We start from the raw sequence: 27,746 nt of genomic DNA on the forward strand, positions 1-27,746 counted from the left end.
ATGACACTCAAAGGTCATAATTACTAAATTAATATTTGAATTTGGAACATCAACACAAGATTTACTGTAATTAATGATTTTGTTTAAGCTAATTAAAGTAATTATAATTCCAAATGCAATTTTTTGCATTAAGTATTATATGCATTACGTCATTTATCTTTATTCATGTATTATTTGTTTTTTTTAAGAAATGACATTACAGGCGGATAATCATACCATTGCCAAATACCAATATCCATTATGTAGGCCTACAATATAAGAACATCATAGTTAAAGCCATTATAATGAACAAAAACAACAAAAAACATAAATAACAAAAGTGGGATAAATAACAAAAAGTAAAAATTGAATGTCAAAATTTCTGATCTTTTTATAATCTTTTTTTGCTTTGCACAATTTATATTTTTATTACTTCTGACAACCAACATAACAAATACAACACACTAATAATCGCTAATCACTGTCGGCAAACAGTGGTGCATCTAAATAAAATATACTGTTTTTCTTCACTCTCTTATAGAACCAGAAGATATCGTTAAACTGATGGTGACTATTCCAGAGCATAATGTAATTAGCGTCACCTGTTTTCATTCAAAACGTTTTAATGGACCTGAAGAGAAATACATTGCACGTCTTTATTATGGCATTGCCGCTCTGAAGAAGACTGAAAAAAAAAAATGCGAGTTTGAATTCAGAGATCTTCGCTCTTCTACGACCTACAGAGTGGAGGTATGTATAATCCTAATTTTTGGTTTCAGAAGATTTTTTCAAATGCTGTAATTCCTGATTAACAGATTTTTTGTCTTTCCAGGTGACTGCTTTCAATGGACATTATGAGAGCAACGCCAAGAAAGAAAAATTTGACACTCTCTGTATGTGTATTTTTAATTAAAAAAATTATTTCACATCCATTTCTACACATTATATCCTTGGCAACTGCTACCTCTTTGATATTATTTTCCCAACATTTTACAGATAATGGCAAAGCTCTCTTTGGGTTTCTGGTCGTCTTTATCATCATCAACAACACATGTGTGGTCCTGGCTGTGGGGATCTTCGTTCAGAAGTGCAGGAGGTACAGACAGTAAAGATAATTTTACTTCTTACCACCTGCTTCAGTTTGACTGTCACATTGTCTCGAGTTTGTTTTACAGTTGTAGTATTAATTAGAGTAATTTACAGTACAACGGATCCCAGTTCTTTAAATCAGATTAAAAATGACAGAGAAAGTGAACAATGAAACATGTTTACCCATTATACATGTCTCCAATCCTTTTAATAGCCCAGTGCAACAGATTCTCACTCCCGACTTGTCACTTGCTTGGTCAACGTCCTTTGGCGTTGCTTTTAACGGCCTGGGTACTCCTTTAGTGTCACTTTTAGACATTTAAGGCTCCACGGTCAAGTGTGCAATGCTTAGGAACAACAAATATGCAACAATACTTATGCAAACTCCGCCGATGGGTCTTGACTAGGCGTCCATATGTGACGAGTTAAATCCAAATAAATGTTACTCTTTAAAGCCAATCTTCACTATTTTCTCTATAGTGACGTGAATGAAGATGTGATATTTAAATCAATAGCAAGTAAGTAGGCTTTCTTGTTTTTACTACAGAAGTCTTTGAGTAAGCGACAACTAGTGATCACATTTAACATCTACAAGTTATTGATGTTTTAACTGTTAGGCTATTACATCATCACCTGTAAATGTGTAACACTATACTTGATAATAAACATAATAAGATAATAATCCATTAGGAATTCTGAATTATAACAAAACAGGATTTCTGCATAACTACTGCAAATCATACCAACCTGTAGTGTTAAAGCAACTTGGACTAAATCTCTTTAGTGTAGCACATTTACATTTATTCATTTAGCTGACGCTTTTGTCCAAAGCGACTTACAATTGTTATATATGTCAGAGGTCACAGCAACTATTGGTTAAGTGTCTTGCTCAGGGACACACTGGTGTCCCACGTGAGGATTCAAACCCGGGTCTCTCACACCAAAGGCATGTGTCTTATCCACTGCACCATCACCACCCAGTATGTCTGTGAAGTACACTAAAGTTTGATGAGCAGCCAACAATAATTTGCACAATTTCCTGTTTTTTGTTTCCTAGTCTATGTTAACACACCTCAATCTGATGAAGAAAGGCCTGATGCAGCAGCCAACCAAATCATCATTTACTCCTGTTAATTTGTTCAGTATACAGTAGACATTTTAAACTGTCTACCCAGGCTCCAAGTCTATTTAGACTCATAATGTCTTGTTTGACAGAAAGTTTTGTTTTTCCAGTCTTAGTTGGATAATGCGTTCTTATTTTCTGTTTTTTAATGTGCACATTGTAACAAGCAGAACTTTTCTTTTGTCATTAAATTTAATGCGCCTACTACTCCTGGGAAGCCTGCTATTTGCATGAATTGTGTTTGTTTCTGATGGATTATGCAAGGTGTTGTTGGGAAGTCGTTGAAATGCATGACAATGTGTAGAGCTGTAAGTGCCACAATTGTTTCCATGACAATTTGGCTTACTGATGGTTGTGATGGCCCCAAATCATCAGTACCGCATTGCTGCATTATTCCTGTGGCAAGGAAAAAATGAAGCGTTGTCACTACCTTCAATTCAGCTGAACATGCAATGCTGCGTAAAATCAGTGGTGAGATGATGTCCCTCACCAACTTGCTGACAAAGAAGACGCCTGCTCTGTCCAAACGATACTGGTTGATTAACTGCATGTCGTCAAACAATTCAAAAACATTCTCCCTCTCCTGAAAAATTCACGCACATCTCCATTTCCTCAGTGCCATCACAAGCCCCTACTGGCAACTAACAACTTGAGAGACCTCTCAAACTGTCTTACAGGGAGAGTAAGAGTGATTCGTAGCTTTAAGAAATTTGATAACTTGCTTTTTTACTTAAGTTTGAAAGTAGAAGTAAATTTCATGAATTCTCAGCACTTAAGACTAAAATGGCACTCTGAGAAGCTTTATAAATACAGGCCCAGGACCATAGGATACCAAAGGTGTCTTTAATCATCTTACAGCAAGTCAAAAAGCAAACCAAGTATCTGGGGCTATGGCTATAAAGCTATACACAGTATTGTGTTGGACTGGTAGAATACGTATTTTAAAATCAAACTTAAAAATGTTCCTGTGTGGCATGGCTTTCACATTGTGTCAACTTGTGTTTTACTGTTCTGCCGTGATCATGTCATTTTTGTCTGTTTGTATTTTTATGTGTAAAACTACGCCACCTATAGAAAAGTGACAGAAGTAGCTATTAAGTCCCTGAGATGCAGACGTACATTTGATGTCACCTCCTGTAGGCAAGAAAAGAAACTGGTGAAGAAAAAAGACGCAGAAATTTGATACTTCCACCACCTGCAGGCAATGAATGACAGGTGGAGTTTTTTGTGGCATTTTGGCTTTTTTTACAGCTGCTGTTTTTTGCGTGTGTGTTTTTGAGGTATTGCCCCCTTCATATTTGTATGAAATCATATCATAATAAAATTTTAAAAAGTAACATAGCGTCAGACTGGCCTCTGCTCAATACTAAATACTCACAATTAAATACCATTTAACTTGTAACTATTAAAACATTACATTTTCCTCTCTTGGCTTTGGCTCATCAATGTATGTTAAAATACTGTATATCACACGAACTTCTAGAATAATAAAAAGTCAATGCAGGATGTAAGTAAGGGGAATCCAGACTCCACTGTTTGTCCTGGTATCAGTCTGTGTTATGTTGTTTGTGATAAACAACATAACACAGACTGATGGTGTGTTACGGAAAAAATGGAAGCTATGTGAAAATACTTTTCATTAAGCTGGTATCATTTGTCCATCAAAGTGACATGGACCAACTCTTACTGTACGTGCATGTAACATGAAACATGTCCCCTTATGCCACTGATATTTACACTTTGTAGGTAGGAGTTTATTCCTTCCCTACAAATGAAAAGGTCCAGAACTGCAGGTCTGAAACTGCTGCGGCTCTGCAACTGAATTATACTGACCGCTTTGTAACGCTTGGTATCGCATACGTTTAAGATTCTCCTTTTTGATTACTTATTTTAACTACTGCACAAACAGTGATGCCTGTTAGAAAGATTAGATAAGACGTCAAAGTCATTAAAACCTGGTAAGAGCTCCAAACACTTGCTTCAATGTCCAAAAGAAATTTGAAAGCTTTATTGCATTTAGTTGACATACAAGGCATTTGTGATGAGGGCCTTTAACTTGACATGTAATGTTAAGAGAACAACATAACACTCCCAAAACAATAAATATTAATTCCAATATTTGACATTCTGGAAAACCTCTGGACTCCTCCGTAACTACTTTAGAAGGACGATGGAAAAGTAAACTGAGTGGAGGTAAAAGGCTGGGACACAGGAGAGCAGGTATATGTTACATAAAGAAAAAACACTCCCTACCACAAAATGGTCACAATTCTTAAAGTGACTTAGCAATGTGTGTTATGAACAACCCTCTACTGAGGATATAAAACAGAAAAACCTGGATCTCCATTTCTGTGTGTAAACAGAGAACATAATCATTAGTCCACAGATACAGAATGTTTTAAGGCAATGCAACCTGACTGCATCTCATATTGCATAATTCTTTACTAACAAGGTAACTGATAAACACAAGGTGTATGCTTTTGGTTTTAAAAGAAGGCAAAACATTAAAGAGGTCATATTATGCGTTTCCCCTTCCCTTTATTGTGTTATATATCTTTTTTGTGCATGTAATAGGTTTGCAAAGTGAAAAAGCCCAAAGTCCACCCCCAAAGGGAGCTACCATCTCCCACAGATACACTGCTCCTGAACTGCCTTTACTTCCATATACTCTGTAACATGAGTTATAATGCTCACCTACCAAAATAAAAACAATGTTAGATACCCACACTATGAGGTATGGATCACACTTGCCAGGACCCGCCCTCATCTCCTTTCCATTGGCTAATAGTCCTTACATAGATATTGCGCATGTGCAACTCCCAACAAAGATTAAATAGAAGTGAGATGCGTCACTCGGTAGCTAAAACGGAGTGTTTGACATAAAGGGTAAAAAAGAGGTGCTGCAGCAATGTGCAGTATGACAAAAATATGGTGTTTTTTGAAAATGTGCAACCATGTAAATGTATTCTGGTACAACTCCTAAATAAAATTATGCACCTGAAAATGAGCATAATAGGACCTCTTTCAATTACACTGAAATGTCTTCTGACATCATATGATAAAATTACAGCCATTCAATATCTATTACATCTTTTCTGGACCATTTTCCTTATAACTCACTATAGTGCCTTGTCATTGTGAAATCAGTGTAAATGATTAGCCAAAACAAAAGAAAAGGCATTTTTGGTATTTTGCTGTTAAATATGACCAATTTCTTTAAGGAGTTCTGTATAGCATCAAAACTAAATATCTAAAAATGCTTTAAAGCAATACAAAAAGTTTCAGAGCTATACAGAAACTCTTGTTTAGAGAGCATAGGGAAAGAAGATAAACAGCACACTGGGTGTAGAGAAAACTTAAGATAATTACTGAAATGGAAAACATTTTACTGCAGTGGGAGATAAATGCAATATAAAGGAACAACAAAAAGGACAAGTTGTACAATTGAAAACAAGAACTGCAAACAAGTTTCAGACAAATAACTACTATCAACAAACTATCACAATATTCTGTTGACCAAAACAAAATAACTTACATTTCCTTGCACCTATATGCGTTGATTCTTTTTATAACACATGTTATTAAATGTTAATTTAAAAAAACAAACATGAAAAACATGGGCAGACATGTACAATAATTTCTGTAATAACGAACGTTTAACAGGCTATTTTATATGGTAAAAGAGAATTCATAAGACACTGAAATAAAGCTTTATCAATCATTGTTTACTTATCATTGTCATTATGTAAACCAGTGGTAGTCAGTGCTAATCATTTGTGACCCACTGGTGTAAACCTATTCACTGCAAAAGGGGTCACTAAAACCTTACAGTATTTAAACTATAGGAACTCCTTCACTATGTACAGTAAAACAAAATGAGTCCCAATGGTGCTTGTTTTTTTTTTCAAGTCTTGATATACTTTTCATAAAATATTATATATATTTTCTTTGGTAATTAAACTAAGGACATAGTTACACTGTTACGTAGTTAAGCTTTGATTCACTCATGCTGTGGATGGTTACACAAGTCAAGGATCTGCTATCTCGCACAGATTTGTTACTTAACATGAAAACTACACTGGAAACGCACACAGCAACATTAACACAGAATTCTGGTGCGTCAAATGCATCCACTGGACCATGATGAGAACTATGTGTTTTGACTTGGACCTTCTTTCCATGTCTTTATTGTGACTTTCCCATTAAAAAACTCTCAAAATGTAATAGCAGTATACCTTGCTTTGGCTGAACCAAGGAGGAATTATTTTGGTGTTTGTGTCAAAGGTAAAGAGCAAACTGCTTCTACCACTCCTTCTAGGATGTCAAAAAAGAGACATTCTGAATTTTCCAAATACAATACATAGGTGTCAAAATGACTTACATCCCCCCCACCCAGCACGCATCTAGTCTACCCTCTAACTGATTCTTCCTTCCCTAATACATTCATTAGACATGATCACCCTGCCAGCCTTCCAGTACCAGGGTAAAAAGTGCAACAAAACAATGCATCAACCATTAATAACACACTGTTACATCTCTATCTCTCTCTCTTTCTGCCATTGAGTGAAGATCTCTACACTCCAATTTAACCATTGTTCTCATTCAACATTTTTATGGTTTTATTTTATACTATTCACTGACCATAGGTCTCATGAGACCCACCATAAGCCTATGAGGTCATTTTTAAGGATATCTGCATTGATTAACTGTTTTGCTGGTAATACCTAACCTAATAATTTTGTAATTGTCCAGTACATCTGCTTTAAATAGCATCTGCTTATAGTAGCTGCTGAAGAACAGCTTTACTTCACTACACGAAAAAAACAGAGGATATGCATTTTAAAGCCATAGCTACAATACACTGATTTTCAGTACTGTAACATTATTAAGGAATGGGAGGTCCATCTGACAAAAAAGTAAAATCTCTACAATCTTTATACTGGGGCAGAAAAGGTTTGGGCAGCAGTCATGTTTTAGACTGTACCCTCACTTTGATGATACTGTTACACATACTGATTATCACAAAGAGATAAACTCTGGAGTCAGTTACTGTATAAAAGCTGATAGATGTGTATGAGTCCAGCATGAAAAGCAAGGAGGGAAGTGGGGAGGAGTTCTGAAAGCTATAGTGTGTGTAACTCTGGGCTTAGCTGCCCTGTGTCATGTTCTGCATGTGTTTGGCAATGTCATACACGTAGGCGATGTCCGGCCTCTTCTCCGGGTCTGGGTTGATGCACATATCTACCAATTTCCTCAGCTGGTGAGAGGGACAGGAGGGGTGTTGGTTGGGAGGTAAAGAGAGAAATGATGCAGTCAGTGACACTGTAGTGAGGCCAAATTGTGGAATTTGAAAGAGAAGCTCCAGAAATGAACAAACCCCTGCTAACAGAGACCTGCTCGTCTTTTAATGCCCTCTAGATGAGCTCTTTCCATAATAAAAAAAACAAACAAGGCAAGAAGTAATTGAGCTGAAACAAAGACACGCGGTTGGGTTAGCGTGCTAATCGCTTATTGGTCTGCTGAATCCACTTTTACCTGAGCCCACACACACGCACACCCACCTTACATACACACACTGCTGCCACTCCATTGCCATCCGGAGACAGCACTTACACTTGAAGCCGAGCGAAGCGGCTGATTGGAGCAGATAGATAGACAGGCTCGCAGGCGGAACAGCCACCGCCATCATTAAAAAAAAAGAGAGAGAAGAGAATAAAAGATGGAGAGGAAAGAAAAAAAATAACATCTACGCCGGGTCGCTATGGTAACCGTCTGCCGACTTCCTGGCCGTTGTTGCGTGGCACCGGCTTGGATGAGTTCTCGTCAGCCACTGTGTTTATATATATATATATATATATGTCTGTGTGTGTGTGTGTGTGTGTGTGTGTGTGTGCTTGAGTGAGAGACAAAGTGAGAGAAAGATGCAAATTCAGACAGTCTGAGAATTAGTCCCACAGAATGGAGATGGGAGATGGGGGGTGGGGGGAGATGCAGATATGTAAAATATTCATGCGCTTCTTTGCATGGGGAGTGGGATGGGTGAGTGGAGGGGGAGGTGGGGTGTCAGGTGGAGAGAAGGAGGGAGTAGGAGCTAGTGAAGGGAGGCGTGGGGGGGGGGGCATAGACGGAGATGGTTAAATGACACAACAAAGATGAGCAGCTGACAGTTTGCTGCCGATCCTTCAGGAGCATTGTTTACATCCAGACAGGCGCTGCAGGCACCCCCCTCATCTCCATCTCTCCATCGCCCTGTCTCTCGCTCTATCATTCCCTCTCTCTTTCGCTTTGTCTCCCTTTCTCCTGGATGGGGGTGACATGTGGGGCAACGCAGAAGCTCAGCATGATGTGTGCATGTGTGTGTGTGGAGAGGAAGCTCTCGTAACAAAATATGTATTTGCAAAATTGCTCCTTCACGTATAAAACACACACACACACACACACACACACACACACACACACACACACACACACACACACACACACACACACACTACAGAGGCTTGACACACCTCGCAATTAGCCTTTATCTAATGAAGTAAATACCACAGCATAAGTAAAAGCTTCTCTCTCAAGGTTTACTATTTGACTAGAGACACATAAATAAGGATAACCACTTACAACTAGCCACTGTGGACTTGTGTATACAGATACACTGATAGAGTGGAAGGCATGGAGATTAAGGACACAATAGGTTGAGCACTTTATGGATTTTAAAGACTAGTGTGTTTCCAGCTTTTAGCCCCGTAAGTATATAACATATCTGCTCTACAGTTTTCCTAACATAACATTAAATATACATTGACATTTCTAAAACACAGCAGTATGATTTGCAAAATGGTTAGCTGTGATGTATAGTTTGTTATTCGGAGCTGAAAAAAGTACTCAGTTAATTGAAATTAAAATAATTGTCTAATTATTTTGATAATTCATATAATAATAATCGCACACATATATATATATATATATATATATATATATATATATATATATACACACACATACATACACATATATATATATATATACACATACATACATACACACATATATACATACACATATATATATACACACATACACATATATACACACACACACACACACACACACACACACACACACACACACACACACACACATATATATACATATAAGTGTGTATATATGTATATATACACACATATATAAATATATACACACACACATACACACATATATATATGTGTACCTATGAGTCAGTGTCTGAGTTTTTGCATGTGTGTACACTCGACTTCATATATTTTAGAGAAAAAGACAGAAATGTTAGGGGGAAAAAATGCCACCCACAGAAAGGGGGCATGCAAACACAAAGCCATTCGCATTCATACATATGTCACCGGCAATCAGGAATAAGGTCATCTTTAACCGCAGCCCCACTAGATTACATTTTTGTGCACGGGTAAGTCTATGCATAATTACAGCAGATGATTTAACATTTAGTTAGGGAAACATGACACTCCAGCCTTTTCACTTTCACCCCACTTTGTACCATGGCCAGATGCTTTTGATATGTGCATTTAATTTTCAAACGGTAAAAATCATAGCCGGTCTTTTGATCACAGAGTAGAATCATACTGTACTGCAGCTCAGACAGTTGGGTGGATTTCACTTACATATAAAAAACAAACTTTAATAGTTAACACAAGTAGAAAATCAGCAAACTGGCACTGAGAAATAGAAACTGGCCACTACTACTTAAAACAGTAGTTCACTTAAAAGATAAAGACTTTTCTAAAGTTTCTTTTAAAGAAGTGCAAGACTCAAGACTTTCATGAGTCCTTTTAGAAGACTGAGCAGGTCCTTACCTACTTACCATAGCAGTAAAAGGCAAATGATACAGTGCTTACCTCCTCTGAGTAGTGATCTGAGGGAAGAGGGGGGTAGTCACACTGTTCTATCTTCTTACAAAGGGAGTAAAGGTTCATCTTATCCCCATAGAATGGACTCTGTAGGGCTGCCATCTGAAATATAAAGATATGAGGAAACAGGTAAAGGAAATGTAGAGAAAAAAGGGGGAGAAGACATGAGGAAAGAGTGTGAGAGAACAAAGTAAAACATTGAAACAGCCAGTCAAAATCTAACAGGTGCTACACAGAAGACATTGTACAGTACATTAAAAGTAGAACCTGCACCGTTTACTGCTATCGAGATATATGACTTATTGATTAAAGCAGGGAGTGCTTGGGTGTGAGAGGCAACTAAAGCAAGACAACAAGTCGATATGTTTTGTGTATATATCAAATCAGTACACATTTATTTATGTTTTTTTTAGTGGAATAAGCAGTGGTCTAAAATTCAAGTGAACCAAAACAGAAAAATCTATAAAAGCTTCTCTTAGCTTATGTGTTTTCCTCTAGTATGCTGGGCCCTTTCTGCTGCACTGCTTCGAAACCTCAGAAAGTAATGACAATGAGAGGAAATATGGTCTTGAGAAAGGAAGAGGACTGTGAGGAGAGGGGTGCAAGCGAATTTTTCAGTTTGCTGGAGCAGCGAGAAAACTGCATCCTCTGGAAAACAAATGCAAGCAAGCAGAGCAGAGCAGAGGAGAGTAGAGGCAGATAGGAATGGTAAGGAAGAGTAGAACGGATAAGGAGGCTTTTGCTGAGTGGATATAGTTGAAGAATTCCTCCTGTTCCAAGAATAGAAAATATAGCAAGTCATTTTTGCCAGGCTTAGTGACTGACTCACTTCCTATAAATGTGCAAGTGCAAGGTAAAGCCTGCAGCAGACTTGCATTACAAACATTATATTCTTACTTTTTTTTCCTAATTCGGTGCTTTAAAAGTAAATAGGTCAGGCTTATGTGTTGGGCCAAATTGCACAAGTAATGATAAATAAACATGGTAGAAATAGATGTCAGTGTTTAAGATGATGAACTGCTCAGAGATGTTGGAGCGTGTTGACTTGGTTTTCATTTATTTGCATGTGAATGTTACTTAGGAAGTGGTGGGTTGCAGTAAGTGTATAGCCAACATGGTATCAAAAGAGGTTTTTCTTGGCAGAAAAATGCATTTTCTTATGCAATAGTCTGCACAGTCAAATAGGTACAAGTATAGTGTATGTGAAATCCATATTCTAATTGCACCTGTTTTAGGGCACAGGGCATTTCTGCCCACCTAGAAATGTTGCTGTACATCTTAATGACTTCCAGAAGAGAGGGAGTTTCCTCTAGACTAATGTGAAACAGAATCTAGGGCCATTAATGGACAGTCACTGCTCATATGTTTCTGTTTTTCTCACAGGCTCTAACTGCAGTTTTGTTTTAGTTCTATTCCTCATTATTATCATTAACTGGTAAAGGGAAAGAACAGCGTGTCTACATATTAAAGGTCCAGTGTGTAATATTTAGGAGAATCTATTATCTATTACAGAAATGCAGTATACTATACATCTTTTCAGTGATGTATAAAGACCTTACATAATGAACAGGTATGATTTGAATACCTTAGAATGGGCCGTTTCTATCTACATACACTGCGGGTTCCCTTACATGGAAGTCTCCATGTTGCATCGCCATGTTTCTACATTAGCCCAAATGGACAAACTGCTCTACAGGTTTCATCACTATGTAAGTAGTAGTAGTAGTAGTAGTAGTAGTAGTAGTAGTAGTAGTAGTAGTAGTAGTAGTAGTAGTAGTAGTAGTAGTAGGGTTTGTTGTGAAATTTGGACAAATAGAGGACCACATATTATTTGGCACAAGAGCCGACAGAGTGTGTTAGTCACAGTAGTTTCTCCTATGGGCTTGCAAAGGGAGTGGTGAGCTGCGACCAAGTGGGAAGCTTCCAGTCTACAATATTAAGCCGATGTGGAAGTCTTTGAAAATCCAGCAGGGGGCAACTCTTCTGGTTGCAAAAAGAAGTCCGGCCGATGAGTTTATGGTCTCAGTCGCTAGTTTCAAGTCTTAGGGTCAAGTCTTCAATGCAAAATTATGTTCATTTAGTAAATTTTGGTCCCATTTATTTTAAAATAGACCACAAAGCAGAGTATGTTTCAGGGCGGGATTATCTATGATTGACAAGTCCTTACCATGGCAACCTGTCAATCAGGCTAGAGCCGACTCGTACCCTCGGCACTGTGTAAATTTAACCAGCACCATTGAAAAAGCTTATTAGGAGTTGGCTGTTCACTTTCTCTGGTGAGTACATTTAGTTTTAAGACTGTTGTTCACTAGACGAAGTTACCAGCCCTGTTAAAATGACAGTTAACGTGAGTTACAGTTGCACCTAGCTAAGCAAGCGAGCTAGCTCCACACACGGCCGTTAGTTCCGCCGTATCGCCACTTCCCGGCACTTCCTGATTGCAAAAACTCGACGTGGCGGCGCCCTATTGTCCAAACTCGAGGCTTCAAAACGGCAGCCCACAAACCAACGGGTGACGTCACGATGACTACGTCCATTTCTTATATATGACTGAGCCATTTGTTGCAATTTGTAAGTCTCAGCACTAGATGCCACTAAAACTTACACATTGAACCTTTAATCCAAATGGGATTATTCCATACAGAATACAGCAGGTTTATGCAAATGTGCCAACTTCCACAATACAGGTTGTACAATAAGTTCATAAAGGAAAGAGATCTAATACTAGATCTAAACTAATCTAGGCAACACCAGGTTATTTTAGCATTCCTTTGCAAATGGTTGCCTACCTTGGAGTTACAGAAGCAAACTCCTTTAAGGCTACTGCTTGCACAACGCAAGACAACCGTGATTTGTCATTTGGCCTCTTCATCAGCTTACCCGTAAAGTTACTACTACTACTAAAAACATCCTGCAATGAGGAAACTGCCTGACTTTGTTTTATACAGCTAAAAATTTAACCCTTTGGCATGGTCCAAAATGTGCCAAGCACATCACCAGCTTGTAGGCGGTTTCTTCATTGTCTTCAGTGAAAAAGCTGTCATTGATGGTGCAGAGAAAAGTTATTGTTCCCTAAGGGGCAGAGTCTCTGTCTCAGCTTCCAGTGGGAAGTCAAAATGATGGCAGCAGAATCTCAGGGGGCCATCCCTCCTCTGGACATAATTTACCATCACGCATTTATTTGCGCTGTTAATCAAACACTCACATTAATACAGTCCATCCTCACAAAAACACATGAACACAGAGTAAAGAGGATCTCCCTTTCCATTTCCTTGGACACCTCTCTCTCTCTGCACAAACAATGACTACTGAGACTGGCACAGCAGGCGGTTGACAGTGATGAGATGTGTGAGGAAATGTGTATTCCTGTGTGTGTCAGCAATGATGCACTTCCATAAGTAACAAAGCCTCATATCTGTAACCTAAGATTTCAGATTTGATTCTGCAATGATTAAGAGATGAGAACAGACACAGACGCATGGACAAATGCACATACAGCAATGGTTCATCCTTGAAAATGCAAACTCAGAATGAACACAGATGGCATCTCCGGAGGAATACTGCAACAGTGTTTCAGATCCACATCAGGCAACGCAGTCAAAGTAGACCCTCAAATCAAGAGTGCCACCAATGTACTGAAAAATTATGTTTTGTAGAAATAATAAAAAAAGATTGACTAACAACCCACTTCTGCCCCCATAAATGATAACATAGTGTTTGCATGAGCTGCTGCCATAAACAAATGCTAAACAAAAGTAGGTATAGTTGTATTATTGGAAAACAAAACAAAGAAATCAAATTAATCCAAAATGGCAGTATACCACCAGCATGTCACTGATAATATGTAATAAACTACAGGACCTTTCCCACTGGTTCTGTTTCTAACATTACAAACCTTATCATAGATCATGTAGGAGCCTGAGAGGTAGGATTACATTCAAATGATCAATTCGCTGTATGATTGGCCCTCTAACGCTGAAGACAACAATAGTTGCAGCACTAATAACATAACAATTAAAATTTGAACTTTGAACAGAACACTTTTGATTTTATCATGAGACATTTACCACAAAGGTCAACAGACATCTTGCACTTTTATTTCAGAAACTAATCACTTTCCAACAAACTGGGAGCTCTCAAAATGGGGAGGCAGTGCCAGGCGTACTCAGCTGGCTTTCTTTAAGGGTATGGAGTGCCCAGTGTTTGCACAAGAAATGCTAACTACTTGCAGTAAAAGTTTACTTCAATGACTTAGAAAGGACTATCTTAATTGCTTTACAACAAATATATCTACATCTTTTAGTGCTGTAGTGCAGATGTCTGTGAATTTGTGTGTAAGGGCTAGATGGTGCTTCCCAAAACTATAAATTTCTCAGTACACGAGAACAAAAAAAGAGTGTGAGACAGAAACAGAGAGAAAAAGAAGGAAATCAACCAGCTACACACACCAGGAGACAAAGGGTTAAACAAGACCCCATTGTATTTTCATGCATCTTCTGCTTTTGACAGATGAAAAATGTCAACTGTCCTGTTTGTATTTGGGAGTTTTTGCACTATTCATCTGCTTCATTAGTGCCTGCTGCTCCTAGCCCCTGACAGCTGCCGGCCCCCTGCTCTAAGTGCGCACACACATACACTAACACACACACAAACTGCTTCTTTTTTTTTTCCAGAATGTGTCGTTGCAATGGGTTAGATGATTGACTCACTCTCTGACCTCTGAGGTCCTGGTGTGTGAGTATGAGACTGTGTGTGTGTATGTATGGTTCATTGATATTCGAGAGACATGCAATGCACACGCATGCCTGCTGTCTGTCTAAGGAGTGTGAACTGCTGGTGGCAGAACACATGCACACTCTCACAAACGCACAGTCACACACATGCACACACACGTACACACACTCTCCCCTCCTTTGTTTCTCGACTCTTCTTCAGCTGGCCAGGCTGTGCTCTCCCCAGCCCAGGAATGTAAAGCCAGCATCCCTGTCCATGTAAAAGGCCTGGATGGGGCCTTCCAGCTTAATTAACACTGATCCCGCTTGCTCTCTCCAGCTTCTCTCCCTGTACGCCAATTAAAAGGAGCTGCGAGAGGCTCCCGTCTTCTCCCTCCACCTCTCTATATCCCTGGAGGCCTTGCAGCCTGGGACCAAAGGGCTTCTCACAAGTTCTCACTTACTCATTTATTAACGCATGTACAAATATAGGCGCACGTTACATCAAAATAAACACCTAAATGTTAACACACACACACATGCAAAATAGATGCATATTCTGTATATATTCTCTCTCTCTCACACACACACACACACACTCTCTTACAGCACAAGTCAGTAAAGCATGACTTTTTTATGTGCTCATCGGTCCTTCATCTGGTTTTATGATGATATATTAATCAAGGCAATAAGTCACAGTGTAGGGACAGTCATTAAAAATATACCTAAACCCAGTGGAGTCACCATTGCTCTACTTCAACAAACTAAAAAGGGAAGAAGGAAGTAAGAAATGGACGGATGAATTAAAAATGTCAGATATTTCCAGTGGGTTGAACTTTTGAGGAAAACTGATAAAGAATGTGGTCTCACATGTCCCCATCTCACTGCAGTTGAGCTAAGTGTTATTATTCGAATTGTGAAATTTAAAGACATAGTTTTTTAATACACACGTATTTGCCTAGGAGTTAGATCAGAAGACAGAGACCACTCTCATGTCTGTCTATTAAATATGAAGCAGCAGCCAGTAGAAAGGTAGATCAACACAAAAACTGGAAATGGGGAAATGGCTAACCTGGTTTTACCCAAAGTTAACTAAATCTGCCAACCAGCACCTCTAAAGCTCACTAATTAACACATTGTATCGTTTGCTTAATGTGTACAAAAACTGAAGTCTATAAAAGACAATTTGAGGTTTTATAGGAACTTTTTAGCTTCATATTTTATGGACAGATATGAAAGTGGTCTCTGTGTCTTCAACTCTATTTCCCAAACTACAGTCAAACTAGTCCTTTAAAAAGCCTACCAACTCTAGCGTTTCAAAACATGGCCATGCAGCTGCCTCATAAAAGTACAACTGAACTGAAGGTTCTGTTTCCAAATAATATTAGTGTTTTAGGCTGAAGGCAGAGGGCTTATAGATTAGAAAGGAAGGCATGGATAACACAGGTTATGGATTAACTCGTATATAGAAAAAGACCCGACTGAGATACTGACACCAGTAGGAGGAACACGTATGTTAACTCATCAAAATCTACACATACTATACCAGATAGATAAAAGCATACCAAGGCTATCTACAAGCAGCAGGCTTTGTTTGCAAAAGCCCCACTCCCATTTTCAAAAACATATAGAGAGCTCTAGCCACAGGGCCAACTCATCACATGCATACGCCAGCTGCTGAAAACCCAGCATTTTGGGGCCTCATAAAACCAACAGCAAAACAAGAGGGGAGGGAGAGGAATAAGGCAGGGGGCATGAGACATGGGCACAGTCAGAGGTATGGATGGCTGAGCTCCTACAGGAAGGAGACACATTCCAGTAAAGCTTTTCAAGCTATTCTCCCCCTCTGCTAACCTTTATACAAAACACAACAACCACAAAACATCCGTACGAGCTGGAGACCTACAGTATGCAGAAAATGCATCTCTTTTACGCGGGACACACAGAGAAACAGGGTGAGAGAGTTACTAATGCATATATGAGGCGGTTTTGACTGAGAGCAGAGAGCACTAGGAGACCACAATCTCAAAGACTACCGCGTGACCAAACCTCCTCCTTACTTTCATGGTCACCCTGGGAGACAACCCCGGCGACTGTTTACCACAGCGTAGGGGTTTTGGATGAGGGGCACAGGGCACGGCTGGGTGATGTTATTAGGTTGGACACAAGGAGAAAGGGATCAAACAGAATGGGAGATAAAGATAGACGCAGATACAATGACCAGGTATCGACAAAAGGACCCTTCGGACCCTAATCCAACCCCCAGGCGCGAGAACGAAAAAGGCAGGCTCTCTCAAATGGAGCCGTTTCACACACAAGCAACCAAACTCCCTGGGATACAGACACACGCACACACACACACACGCACTCACACACTCACGGATGGATGCACACACAAAAACAATACACTAGCACAATCTTCAGCGCCTACTGTACGTTCGGAGTGAAATCAATGAATACCAAAGGGATCAGGCGTGGATGTGAATTCCTTATGCCTGAAGGTTAAGTGAGGAAAAGGGAGGCATACGGAGGGGAACATAGCAGAAGGGAGGAGAATAGAGCAAAGAAGAATGGAGGAGAGAGTTTCAGAGAGAAGGAGGTACGTTTCCTGACACTGAATGCACTGTGGAGCCCTCTTGCCAAGAAGAGTGGAAAGCAAGGGTCTGCTCTTCAAAGAGAATATGCATGGCGTGATGAGCGCTGCTCTGGTAACAATAAGGTTGTAAAATCTTTATCTCCACAGGCTCCTTGCATGGCTCACCTTGACCTGATGGCTGGAGTTCTGTCTTTGCTCTTGTACCTACAGTACTTCTGAATGAACACCCCCCATCTATCGCTTCTCTCCAGTAATCTATAACCCTGCTCTCGCTATTTGTTATTTTCCCCTTCCACTTCTTCCCCTCTGCTCTCTCTCTCTCAAACCTTCTATCTCCTCTTTCTTTTCATTCTCTCTGAGGACATCTACAGACTTCTCTAGCTTCCTATATTGTTCCTATATAGATTCCGATTCCTATATAGAAACTTTTTCACCTTACATCTTTATTCCCTGCCTTCTGACCTCCTTAGGGAGCAACAAGTCTCTCACTGTTTTTATTTTCACTTTTGCTCTCTAGCTCTCCCCTTCCATCTCTTCCCCTGGTCTCCATCTTGCTTTCTCAGTGTTTATTTCAGACCGTGACCCCTAGCAGTTGTCCTAAGGGTGAAAGTCATAAAAGATCACTGGACTGTGCCCCATCTGATTCTGTGAAACAATCAATGCTCAGGCTGCACATGCAGTTCTATGACAATTTCAAAATGCACAGCTTCCCCAACAACATACTGAAAAATATGAAGAAAGCAAGTTACACCATGGACAGAATCTTTAACTACAATTAAACAAAGCCAAATGTTTGACAATTTTGAGGGACTTTTTAAAATATTCAACATTTAAGCATTGAGAGATTGTATAAAAGTTTGAAAGTAGTGTCCAGGGTGTTTGGTGGGCTCTGTTTTCTATTATAGCCCTCTCTCTCTCCTTAAATTTCTTGTCTGTCTCTACTGTTGATGTAAAATAAAGGCAAAAACGGTAGGGTTACACAATCATGATACCTGCTAAAATGTTACAGAAATAATATAAACTACTGCAATCTGTGTTTATTAACAGGAAAAGTAGCATCCTCCATATAAAACACATATGAACAGAACACATATCAAAAGTACAAAAACAGAATGTGACCTAGATCACCCCCCACTTTCAGCCAACCACAGCCGTGAATTGCCGCAGTGCATTGTGGGGGATTAATTAGCATGAAGGACTGTGGTCTCTGAGCAACCATGACCCGCAAGCTGAGCTAAAACTTCTTCCTCACGCGTTCACCACCTCTATGCCTTAGGCGCTGTGGAGAAGGTGTAGTCATTGGTGCGTTGAAATGCAGCCCAAGTGATCAGCAACTCGGGGGAGTTAGGAGAGAGGAGGGGAGGAAGAAATGTGGGTGTTTCCTTGGCCGACAGTGAGTATCTGAAAATGTGTGTGTGTGTGTATTCAGTGCATGTGAAGGATGTCAAGGTGAAACACTGGATTGACTGCTATCATCCGTGTCTATCATTGTTCTGCTCCTCACTCTTTCCTCTTTGTTCCCTCCTCCCGGGCTTGTTTCCACTCAGTCTGGTCTACAGCAGAGCCCTGTGGTGTTTTGCTCCTGACTAATCAAACTAGTCAGTGTCACTGGGCGGCCTTATCCAAAACACATGGCCATGTCAGTTCCCTTCAATCCCCAGCTTTTCAACATTCGGCAGGTTCCCAGGCTAAAGAACTTTAACTCAAAGAGTCTTAAGGCCGCAGAGCTTAGCCAGGCCACAGAGAGAGGAGTAAAAACAGGAGGGATTACAGGTAAAGAATGTAAACATTTGAATATATTATTCCTATAACAATGTATGAATTTCTTGTTTTGCACAATATGACTTGACCGTAGTGAAGGTGAATGGAAATGCAGTATAACAATGTAGGAATGTACAGGCGGTTTATGTATATATTTTCTCACAGTACTCTATATTTGTGGGATTGAGGATGGTTTGTTTGTTTATGTGTGTGTCTGAGCCACTGTGTTCTCACGTCACTCCTACAGTCGACTGCAAGGTGACAGCGTGTGCACATATTCCCATAGCTTACCTCGTAGAGCAGGCATCCTAGCGACCAGATGTCAGATTTGAAGTTGTATCCGTTTTCATGTATCCTCTCTGGCGACATGTAGTAAGGAGTACCCACTGGAACACAGGAGGGGGAGTGGGGGAGGCAGAGAGAGAGAGAGAGAGAGAGAGAGAGAGAGAGGAGAGGAAGAGGACAGAACAAGATAGACAGGAGAACAGGACAAAAAGAGTGTGAGCTTTAACATTTTGCATTGCAAACCCATGCTTCCCCCAGTTCATCAACATAACTGACACAGCTCACACAGCACCGGAAAGCAGGTGAGGAACGGAGGCGTAATCTCAAACTGTAACACATTCAGGGGATGGGATCTTCACCATATTTCAGCAAGAGAAAAGTACAGAGAGACCTTAAAGTTGCTTGCTTCTGTTAATTATATGAATGCTCAAGTAGGACGATATTTAATAAGGTTAGATATCATGCACACCCATAAAGCGTACCAAAAAGTTGCATACATATGGACAGCAGACATACTCGCACACACAACATATACATAAATCACTTTTGATTTCTGGGGTTCTGTAATGATCTGAAACAGTAGTCAGAGAATACGCCCAGGGAGTAGCGGTGGAGCCTTAAAAAGCTGTCCCGTTTCTGGTTCTGGTTTGGAAACTCAAGAATCCCAAATTTCCATGGCGACTGGCAGAGCTCCAGTGAATCAGACCTTCACCCAACTGGACACAAAGAGGAACCGCAGCTCAGCATCCAATCCATAACACACTGCAGGAAGCTTTGGAGATTTGCTGTTTTCTTAGCTCAATCTGGCTGCTTTTTTCATTTGCTCTCTGTTTACTGTGATTTCCCATGTAAAAGTCTATCAAGCACATCCAGCAGAGGTTTCGTATTAATCACATATGGTTAAAGGAGGAACATTTTACCAGGCCTCTAACCTGTGCTGAGCAGCCCTCATTCCATATCCTCTCACGCGACCATGTGAATGGAGGCTTACTGGATTATGAAGATGACAGCTACACGGCATCTGCTGAGTTGGTGTACAACATCCATCAGTAGCATTGCTGCACATGACAATGTGTGTAGGCTATGCTATAGAGCTTGTGCTTTACATGTCAAAATAACCAACATCTTCTTGCATTCTCCTCTGGATGAATACTTCTTATTAACCTGAAAACTGATTTGTTAAGATGAAATATTTGACTTGATTACTTATTAACTTCCTTATATTTCAACTGATCAGTCTGATCACAAATAATTTTTTTTTTTACTGTTAATGACTTGAAAATCTTTTCTGCTTGTTTGAAATGTGTTCTCCCCCTAAGCCTGTGGTGTCCCACAGCATGGAGGAGTTTTTCAGGTTTTCAGTCCAATCAAACATGATACCAGCTATTTCGCTGCCTTCCTCTAGAGTTGAGGGTGTAAACATATATGAAATAAGCTTGTTTAGTAATTGGTAGAATTAAATCTTAACTAGTTGATACAACAGGCTGAAAGGAAAACTCACATATACAGCAGAGCTTTGAAAGCTTTGCTGTATATGGGAGGTTGAACAGAAAATAAGTTGATAAAACTTTTGTATGTTGCTTTGGACAAAATCCTAAATGTAAAAGCTTCTTTTATATTTTTTTTTAAAAAGGGAAAAGTTTTTTTAACAGTCTTGGGCAAAGGGAAGGGGAAGGGAAACAAGTAGAGCAATGCAACTGAGTTTTATAGAGGATAACTCGTAGTTTACAATAGGCACAAACAGTTGAAGTGAGCTGGGTAGGTGAGAACAGCTCTCAAGTGGAAAGAACTCAAGAGAAAGTCAGCTTGCCAGAAAATAGTAGGAAAATGCCATAACTCCATGCACTTACCAGAGCGCACACACACAGGCACACACACAAACTCTCCAGAGTCACGCTGCACATTAACAGGTCAGAGGAAACTCAACTAATATAATTGCAATTAATAAAACTATTACAGAGGGAGCTATTATATTTGAAGTCTATGGGAACTGAAATGAAAGCTAGCACTTTTAATTTTGGTGCAGATCTAATTGGGTTGAGAAAACACGCTTTTATCTTAAATGTGCGGTTTTGAATAATGAAGTGTTACCTGTCATTCCAAAAATAATCAGCATCTGCACAGGCAGTGGAGAAGCAAGAGAGAGCAAGAGGAAGAATAAACAGCGGACTGGGGATGCTGTTTTAATTGGTCATCAGGTTGGTACTGTGCTTTGTGTGTGTGTCTACGTGCATGTGTATGTGTGTGTGAGCTGCGAGGTCTCATGGTGTGGTCTGAACAAGCTCCCCTAACATTCATTATTAGTTGATTAAAAAGAATCAGCCTCTCTTATGCTAATAGTTGCATTAAAAAAGGCAGCAGATATGGGCATAGACTCCTTCAGCATGCTAAATTAAGGGCACATTACTTATTCATGCAAATAAATTGAAAGTCATGTTCGGATTGATTTTCATTATTGTGAATGGCTGACAACACTGTATTCCCTGCGAAACAGGGTAATCACTGTTTTATAGAAGGTAAGATGCCATCAAGTATAAGGAACCTCACACTTCTAACCAATTGCTGAAAGTAATGTTAAATAAACCAACGTTGGTGTTCTTCTATTGATTTGCACAGACTTACTGCAATTTCCTTATCAACAATTTAAACCCAAAGATTTTACAGGACCATTTAAACACTGAAGTATTTCATAAAGGGCTCCCAGTAATGGTGTAGGCCTTCTCTAATCTCTCTATTACCAGTTTTACATTTCTGTACTTCAAACAGCAAGCAAGATACTGCTAGAATCTCAAAGGCTATGATTGAATTTCTCATTCAGACCCAGGTCAGGAGTTTTGGAAATCTCTGCTCTATTATGTACTGTTTTAACAAATAAGGGTTAAAGTTGCAGGCAGCAGCACAGCCATAACAGACTTAATCTCATAATCAGAAGGCGTTCTCTGGATTTACTTATATTCATGTTATATTTTTCTTGGTTTTCTACATGTCCTGCTGAGCCCTCACCCCCCATTTGGCTCTCCTCCTGCCCCTCTCGGTTTCACAACTGGCTTGCTTGTCTTTTTAAGATAACTGAGTCTTTATATACACACACACACACACACACATGTTGAAATTGTCGTAATTATTTCAAACATCAGCCTCCCCAAAGTCGTTCTGCTTCCATCTTGTTCTTTCCCCCAGAACTCATTGTTAACACCTCTCTCATTACAGGTGTTAATTGCAGGTATAATATAGTACGTATTACTGCCAAGTGGCTAGTCTCTCATTTCTCTAATGATTGCATCAGCTTTCCTGTTACTACCGTTCTTTTGTTCTTTATCTCTTTAATCCAACTCTTGCCATAACCCTATGTACCCATCCTTAGCACTGAAAAGCAGAGTGTGTGTAGTGGTGTCTTTTGCACGCCTGTGTGTACTCTTGTCAGTCTCATGTCCCAGAAAGTAGATGTATATGTGTCACTGAGTGTGTGTCTGTTGGTGTGCATGTATGCTGTAAATCTATGTGAATGTGCACGATTATCTGCCCCTGAATGTGTGTGTGTGCATGCATTCAAGCCCATATGGATTAGGACATGCACATGCATCCCTGTGCATACATAAATCTATATAGGAGACAAAGAGTCTATGTGTCTCTATAGTGTGTGCAAGAGTGTGTAAGAGACAAAAAAAACTGTGTGTGTGTGTGTGTATGTTTGTGTGTGTGTGTGTCTGTGTCTGTGTCTGTGTGTGTGTGACTGCAGGCTGCTGAGCGGCTGAGTTGAAAGCCTGGAAGCTGACAGGCTGTATGCCTGGACCTCCATCTCATCTCCACCACCCTGCTCTACTGTTCAGCTGGGTGGCTGGGCTCATTACAGACCCACGCTGGCACGCGACTGCATGCATGCACACACAGCTCTTCCTCACATTCTTTCTTTCCATCCCTCTCTCTCACTTTACTTTTTTTCCTTCCTTTTTTTCTGTCACATTGTCATATTCGCTCCTCTTTCTTTCTCTCGCTCCTTCTAACTTTTTCTTTCTCAGCTTTTCTTTTTTTTCCTGTGTCATTGTCACATTCTCTTCTCTCACACCCGACACATTCTACCCTTCTTTTTCTGTTTCTTTGTCACCTGTTCTTCTAATTCTTATGCTCCTTTCTTTTTATGACATATTGCTTTCTCCCCCCTCTCTGACTCTTCACTCTCTCTCACTCTGTGTGCTGTCTTTCATTCTTTAACTCTAGTTTTCTTACACCTTCTCTCTACACCCCCAACCTTTGTTTTTCTCTCCAACTAAAAGTCAAAGTACCAGAGGGAAGGACAGAGAGAAGGAGAAATGCCGACAAGTAAGACAGAGAAACAGTAGCAAGAGAGAAGGTCACACAACTGCATATAAAATGTATCATTACAAAATCACATAATTCGCACAAGTTTATTTGGGGTGAGTTACTGTATCTCAGGGTCAGTGTAAGCTGTTCTAAATCAATGCATCTATTTAAAAAAAATACACATGGCCGCGCATTTACTCTGCACTGGAAGAAATTTTGCACTGTGATATGTGTAGTTTCACGATAATTAAAAAAGCAGTCTTGATTGCTTCAGATTGATGATAAGAGCATTCCAGTTGACCCCTTTGCTTATGGGGCTGCCTGTCCCCTGTCAGCCTAAAGAGGGTGCTGTGGACTCAACATTTAATGAGCAATCACAGACGCTTTCAGCCGGCTCTGCTGGCACTGCAGGCTGCTTAGTTGATAGGGCTTCTGTTGAGTTGATCATGTGATTCACACTTTCTCAAAAGCAGGGCTGCTGCTGTACAGGGGCTGAGAATAGCATGCGGTTTGTGGTAATAACAGTTTGACATAAGGAAGTGAGACAGTGCAAATGATAGCGTTTATATTTGTCTGTAGAATTCATTTTTCTACTTTTTCCATCATAAAGCAGCTCAAATTGCAGAGGCACAGCACCTTCAAGTACCTCTATAGGCTTGAAACCAGTTTAACCATCTCAAATACAATTTACTGTGTAATATTGGACATTGAACTGTCAATGTCAGTAATAAAGAGAGTCATTTAAATATTACTAACACAAAATAACCACACAATTCCGCTATCCGGAAACATATTTTTGTTAGCCTTAAAAAGTAGTCAGTGACTGAGGAGAGCACATAAATATAGAAAACTGTGCTTGTTTGGTGGGATTTTTCACTGAATTTGCTGTTATTAAAGGACAATCTTCAGGATGCCCTGTCCTCATTTCTCAAGACATGGTGGTGGTTTAAAATTGTGCCTTGAACAGAACAGCAGAATACATAATTTTCTGATACTGATTTGATGATTTCTTGAAAGCTTTTAGTATTTTTATGGACTCATCTCTAACATGTTCAGTTCATTACAATATATCCATGACGCCCGGTCTTTTACTAGACTTTGCAGCGTTATGCACTGTGATGTTAAGCAACATAAAAAGGTGCAGGAATGGAGAGACTTTAACAATAGGGCACAGTGATGAGGGCTGGTAGGAACAGGTTGTTAACAAATTGTTAATAGGTATGCATGTGTTTTAAACACTAGGACACCCTTGAACTGAGGTAGATGTGTATGTATGTTGAGTCTCTGTGTGTATTTGTGTTAAACCCCATGTCTCCTGTAAAGTGAGACAAGCTACAGGCTTTCAATGACAGGTCAAAGCTTGAAGTGGTTCAAACATCTATGTCTATTCCTGTGGAAATCAATAATCACTTAAATGTTGTTTCGCTCTCTTCTTAAAGTTACAGGCTTATCCTGAAGATTTACAGTACGAGGCCCAGAGTCATTAAACACCTTATGTGTTAAAGAATGCATTTAAACATGTGGTACCGTTCTGTTTGTCACTTTGTACAGTCTCAGATTTAGCACACTTATTTTTTTGGGTTAAGTCTTAAACTAAGCCAAATGGAGGAGTCTTAATCATTGTGGCAATTCTTTGGATACATTTCTCACTTCTTTGAACAAAAAATATGTTATATGATTTCATTTCCCACAAGTGACAAACACACCCATCAAATCCTACAATAACCGCGGTTGTAAAGTTGGCTGGCTTGTTTTATGGCACACAGTCACAATCAGAGCTGTGTGTCGAAGGCCTCTGCCCAGCATTCATCTGTGTTAGGTTTAAAGGTCAAGGCAACAGGAAGTAGCTAAGTGGCCTATGAAGGTGGTGGGCACAGCCTTGGCCAAGGAGCATAGCTAAATGACACATGGCTCTTGGCTCACCGTGCCTAATGAAACACATCCAACACTGGGTGATTACTGGGGGCCACTGTGTCTAAGTGTGCATTTGTGTGTTCACAAGTGTGTGTGTGTTTGTGTGTATATCCACATATATATAGACAGTTGTAAATTACCTAGTGAGTGAGCGGCGGTTGTTTTGGAGCTGAAGAATCGTCCCAGTCCCAAGTCTCCTAGTTTCACTACCCCTGTAGCTGTGATGAAGACATTGGCTGGCTTGATGTCTGGAGAAGAATGAGTTGAAGAGATAAGAAGAGATATAGTGGTTGGTTGCATGCAAAAATCAAGCTGACTGTTTAAATCGCCAATGGGAATGTTACATTAGTGACAGAAAATGTGATGGGCAGCAATGCTTACGGTGTGGAGACATGATCATATAGAAAAGTGAATGTGCACTGTGATAGAGTAGACATGATATTATTGAAAATATTAATTTCCATTAGTGTGGGTGTCAGCAAACCATTTCTGATGCTTTTTCTAAGGTAATGTTAATGTGTTCCGCATCAGCCTTTGAAATTTACTTCTCCAATATAACTGTAAGCGGCTTTTGAATAGGCGGTCTCTGCTAAGTGGTCATTAAAGCCCAGAGCTCAGGGTTCATTAGTGTCCCTGTGCCCTAATCAGAGTCAGTCCAACGGAAGTATACCACCTGTAGTTGAGTGTGTGTGTGTGTGCGCGGTTGTGTGTGCGCCTATGCAGCAGCCTATGCACATGAATCCAGGACTTGATTTGACTGGGCCCTACTGAAAGCATGTGTGCCCATAAACACTGTTCTCTGGTCTATGCGTTGTTTAACACCTACACTTAAGCCTTCTGTCGTATGCAACAAGGTCGTTCACACTGAAGAAAATTCACTGACTTTATGTTCCGTTTTTCAGGACTTAAGGGGTCCATACTAGACGTTTTATTCTGTTAGATTGACACAGTAAAGTAGCAGTACATAGCAACTTAAGATTATTTCCACAAATTCCAGACATATATTGGTTGCAGTTCAATTTTGTATGCTATTAAACATTCATAATTAAAATAACATAAAAACAACACACCTCACTACTGGTGTGTGGTAATGCAGCTGCAAGCAAAGACTGTTTTGGTTATTCGTCCCGTATTTGGTCCATTCAGGACCATATGTTATGTCATCTGAGGTTTAAGAGACTTTGTTAAGGCCAAGCGTCCACTAGATGATAGCTTCCCCTCCACCCAACACACACACCATAATGAAAAACATGATACCAAGAAAAGCAAGCTAGATAATATGAAAGTGTTTAAATGTGAAAAGATGTGTTTTCAAGGGCTAATGTCAGAGTTTGTAATTGGTCATATGCTTTGAGACTTTATTCACATAATTAATCATATCTTTTTGTGGTTTACTCAAATGTCATGCTCTGGAAAAGTAACTACTTGTTTGATTCTATTGCTTTTCTTGTTAATATGTCACATTAACAGGAGGTGGAAAAGATATGTGAGCAGTTGCAGCATGTCTATAAGTCTCTATTGGTACTCTTCCATTAGTACAACTTTTTCAAAACATTCATGGTGGCTCAGACTTGTCCAGATTGAATAGAATCTATTGATTATCTTATTATAATGAACGAATTAGTCAAATATATGTGTGAGTGTATGTTTATGTACAGTATGTCTGTGTGTGCACATCATCGCTACCTCTGTGCATGACTCTCCGGGAGTGCATATGTTCAAGCGCACTGCAGAGCTGGACAAAGTACTTCCACACTGTTCTCTCAGGGATAAGCCTCCTCTGCTTCTTAAAGTGCTGTAAAGTAAATGCGAGCAAACACGCACGGACACACAAACACACACACAAAAAGAAACATCCAAATTAGAAAATCAAAGCAACATTAGCATACCTGAAAGAGGGAACAAATAAAATATTTTAATAGGGATGGGAAAGGATGCATTTTAAGATGGTAGCAATGTGTTTATGTGAATGTGTTTATACAGCATCCATCTCCAGCCTCAGTCTCTAGTTCTGACTCCACTGTTAATGGAACCCAGACCACTCTCCTCTTGGTCTGTCCCTTGCCTAACCAAGCTCCGTCTCATTT

General features: G+C 39.8%; 2 protein-coding genes across 5 annotated transcripts in view; one reads left to right on the forward strand and one right to left on the reverse strand.

Annotated features, from left to right (window-relative positions):
* The window catches only part of LOC119900464 (receptor-type tyrosine-protein phosphatase C-like), an 8,631-nt gene extending 6,233 nt beyond the window's left edge, over positions 1-2,398 (forward strand). The window contains exons 8-12 of one of the 2 annotated variants that reach the window (XM_038715449.1): positions 521-729; positions 812-872; positions 976-1,075; positions 1,549-1,586; positions 2,126-2,398. In XM_038715449.1, the coding sequence (XP_038571377.1) occupies positions 521-729; positions 812-872; positions 976-1,075; positions 1,549-1,586; positions 2,126-2,202 (485 nt within the window). In that variant the 3' untranslated portion in view covers positions 2,203-2,398. The remainder of the gene's footprint in view (positions 1-520; positions 730-811; positions 873-975; positions 1,076-1,548; positions 1,587-2,125) is intronic. The other variant, XM_038715450.1, reaches the window with a different exon arrangement.
* The window catches only part of nek7 (NIMA-related kinase 7), a 72,855-nt gene that overhangs the window by 1,267 nt on the left and 43,842 nt on the right, over positions 1-27,746 (reverse strand). For 2 of the 3 annotated variants that reach the window (XM_038715452.1, XM_038715451.1), the window contains 5 exons: positions 27,346-27,454; positions 25,800-25,907; positions 19,450-19,544; positions 10,078-10,191; positions 4,178-7,448 (listed from right to left, as the gene is read on the reverse strand). In XM_038715452.1, the coding sequence (XP_038571380.1) occupies positions 7,338-7,448; positions 10,078-10,191; positions 19,450-19,544; positions 25,800-25,907; positions 27,346-27,454 (537 nt within the window). In that variant the 3' untranslated portion in view covers positions 4,178-7,337. Of the gene's footprint in view, positions 1-4,177; positions 7,449-10,077; positions 10,192-19,449; positions 19,545-25,799; positions 25,908-27,345; positions 27,455-27,746 lie in introns of those variants that run through there. The other variant, XM_038715453.1, reaches the window with a different exon arrangement.

This window comes from Micropterus salmoides, unplaced genomic scaffold (genome assembly GCF_014851395.1).
Source record: "Micropterus salmoides isolate LMB-PRFRI ecotype aquatic unplaced genomic scaffold, ASM1485139v1 Ms_hic_scaffold_13, whole genome shotgun sequence".
Taxonomy (NCBI): Eukaryota; Metazoa; Chordata; class Actinopteri; order Centrarchiformes; family Centrarchidae; genus Micropterus; species Micropterus salmoides.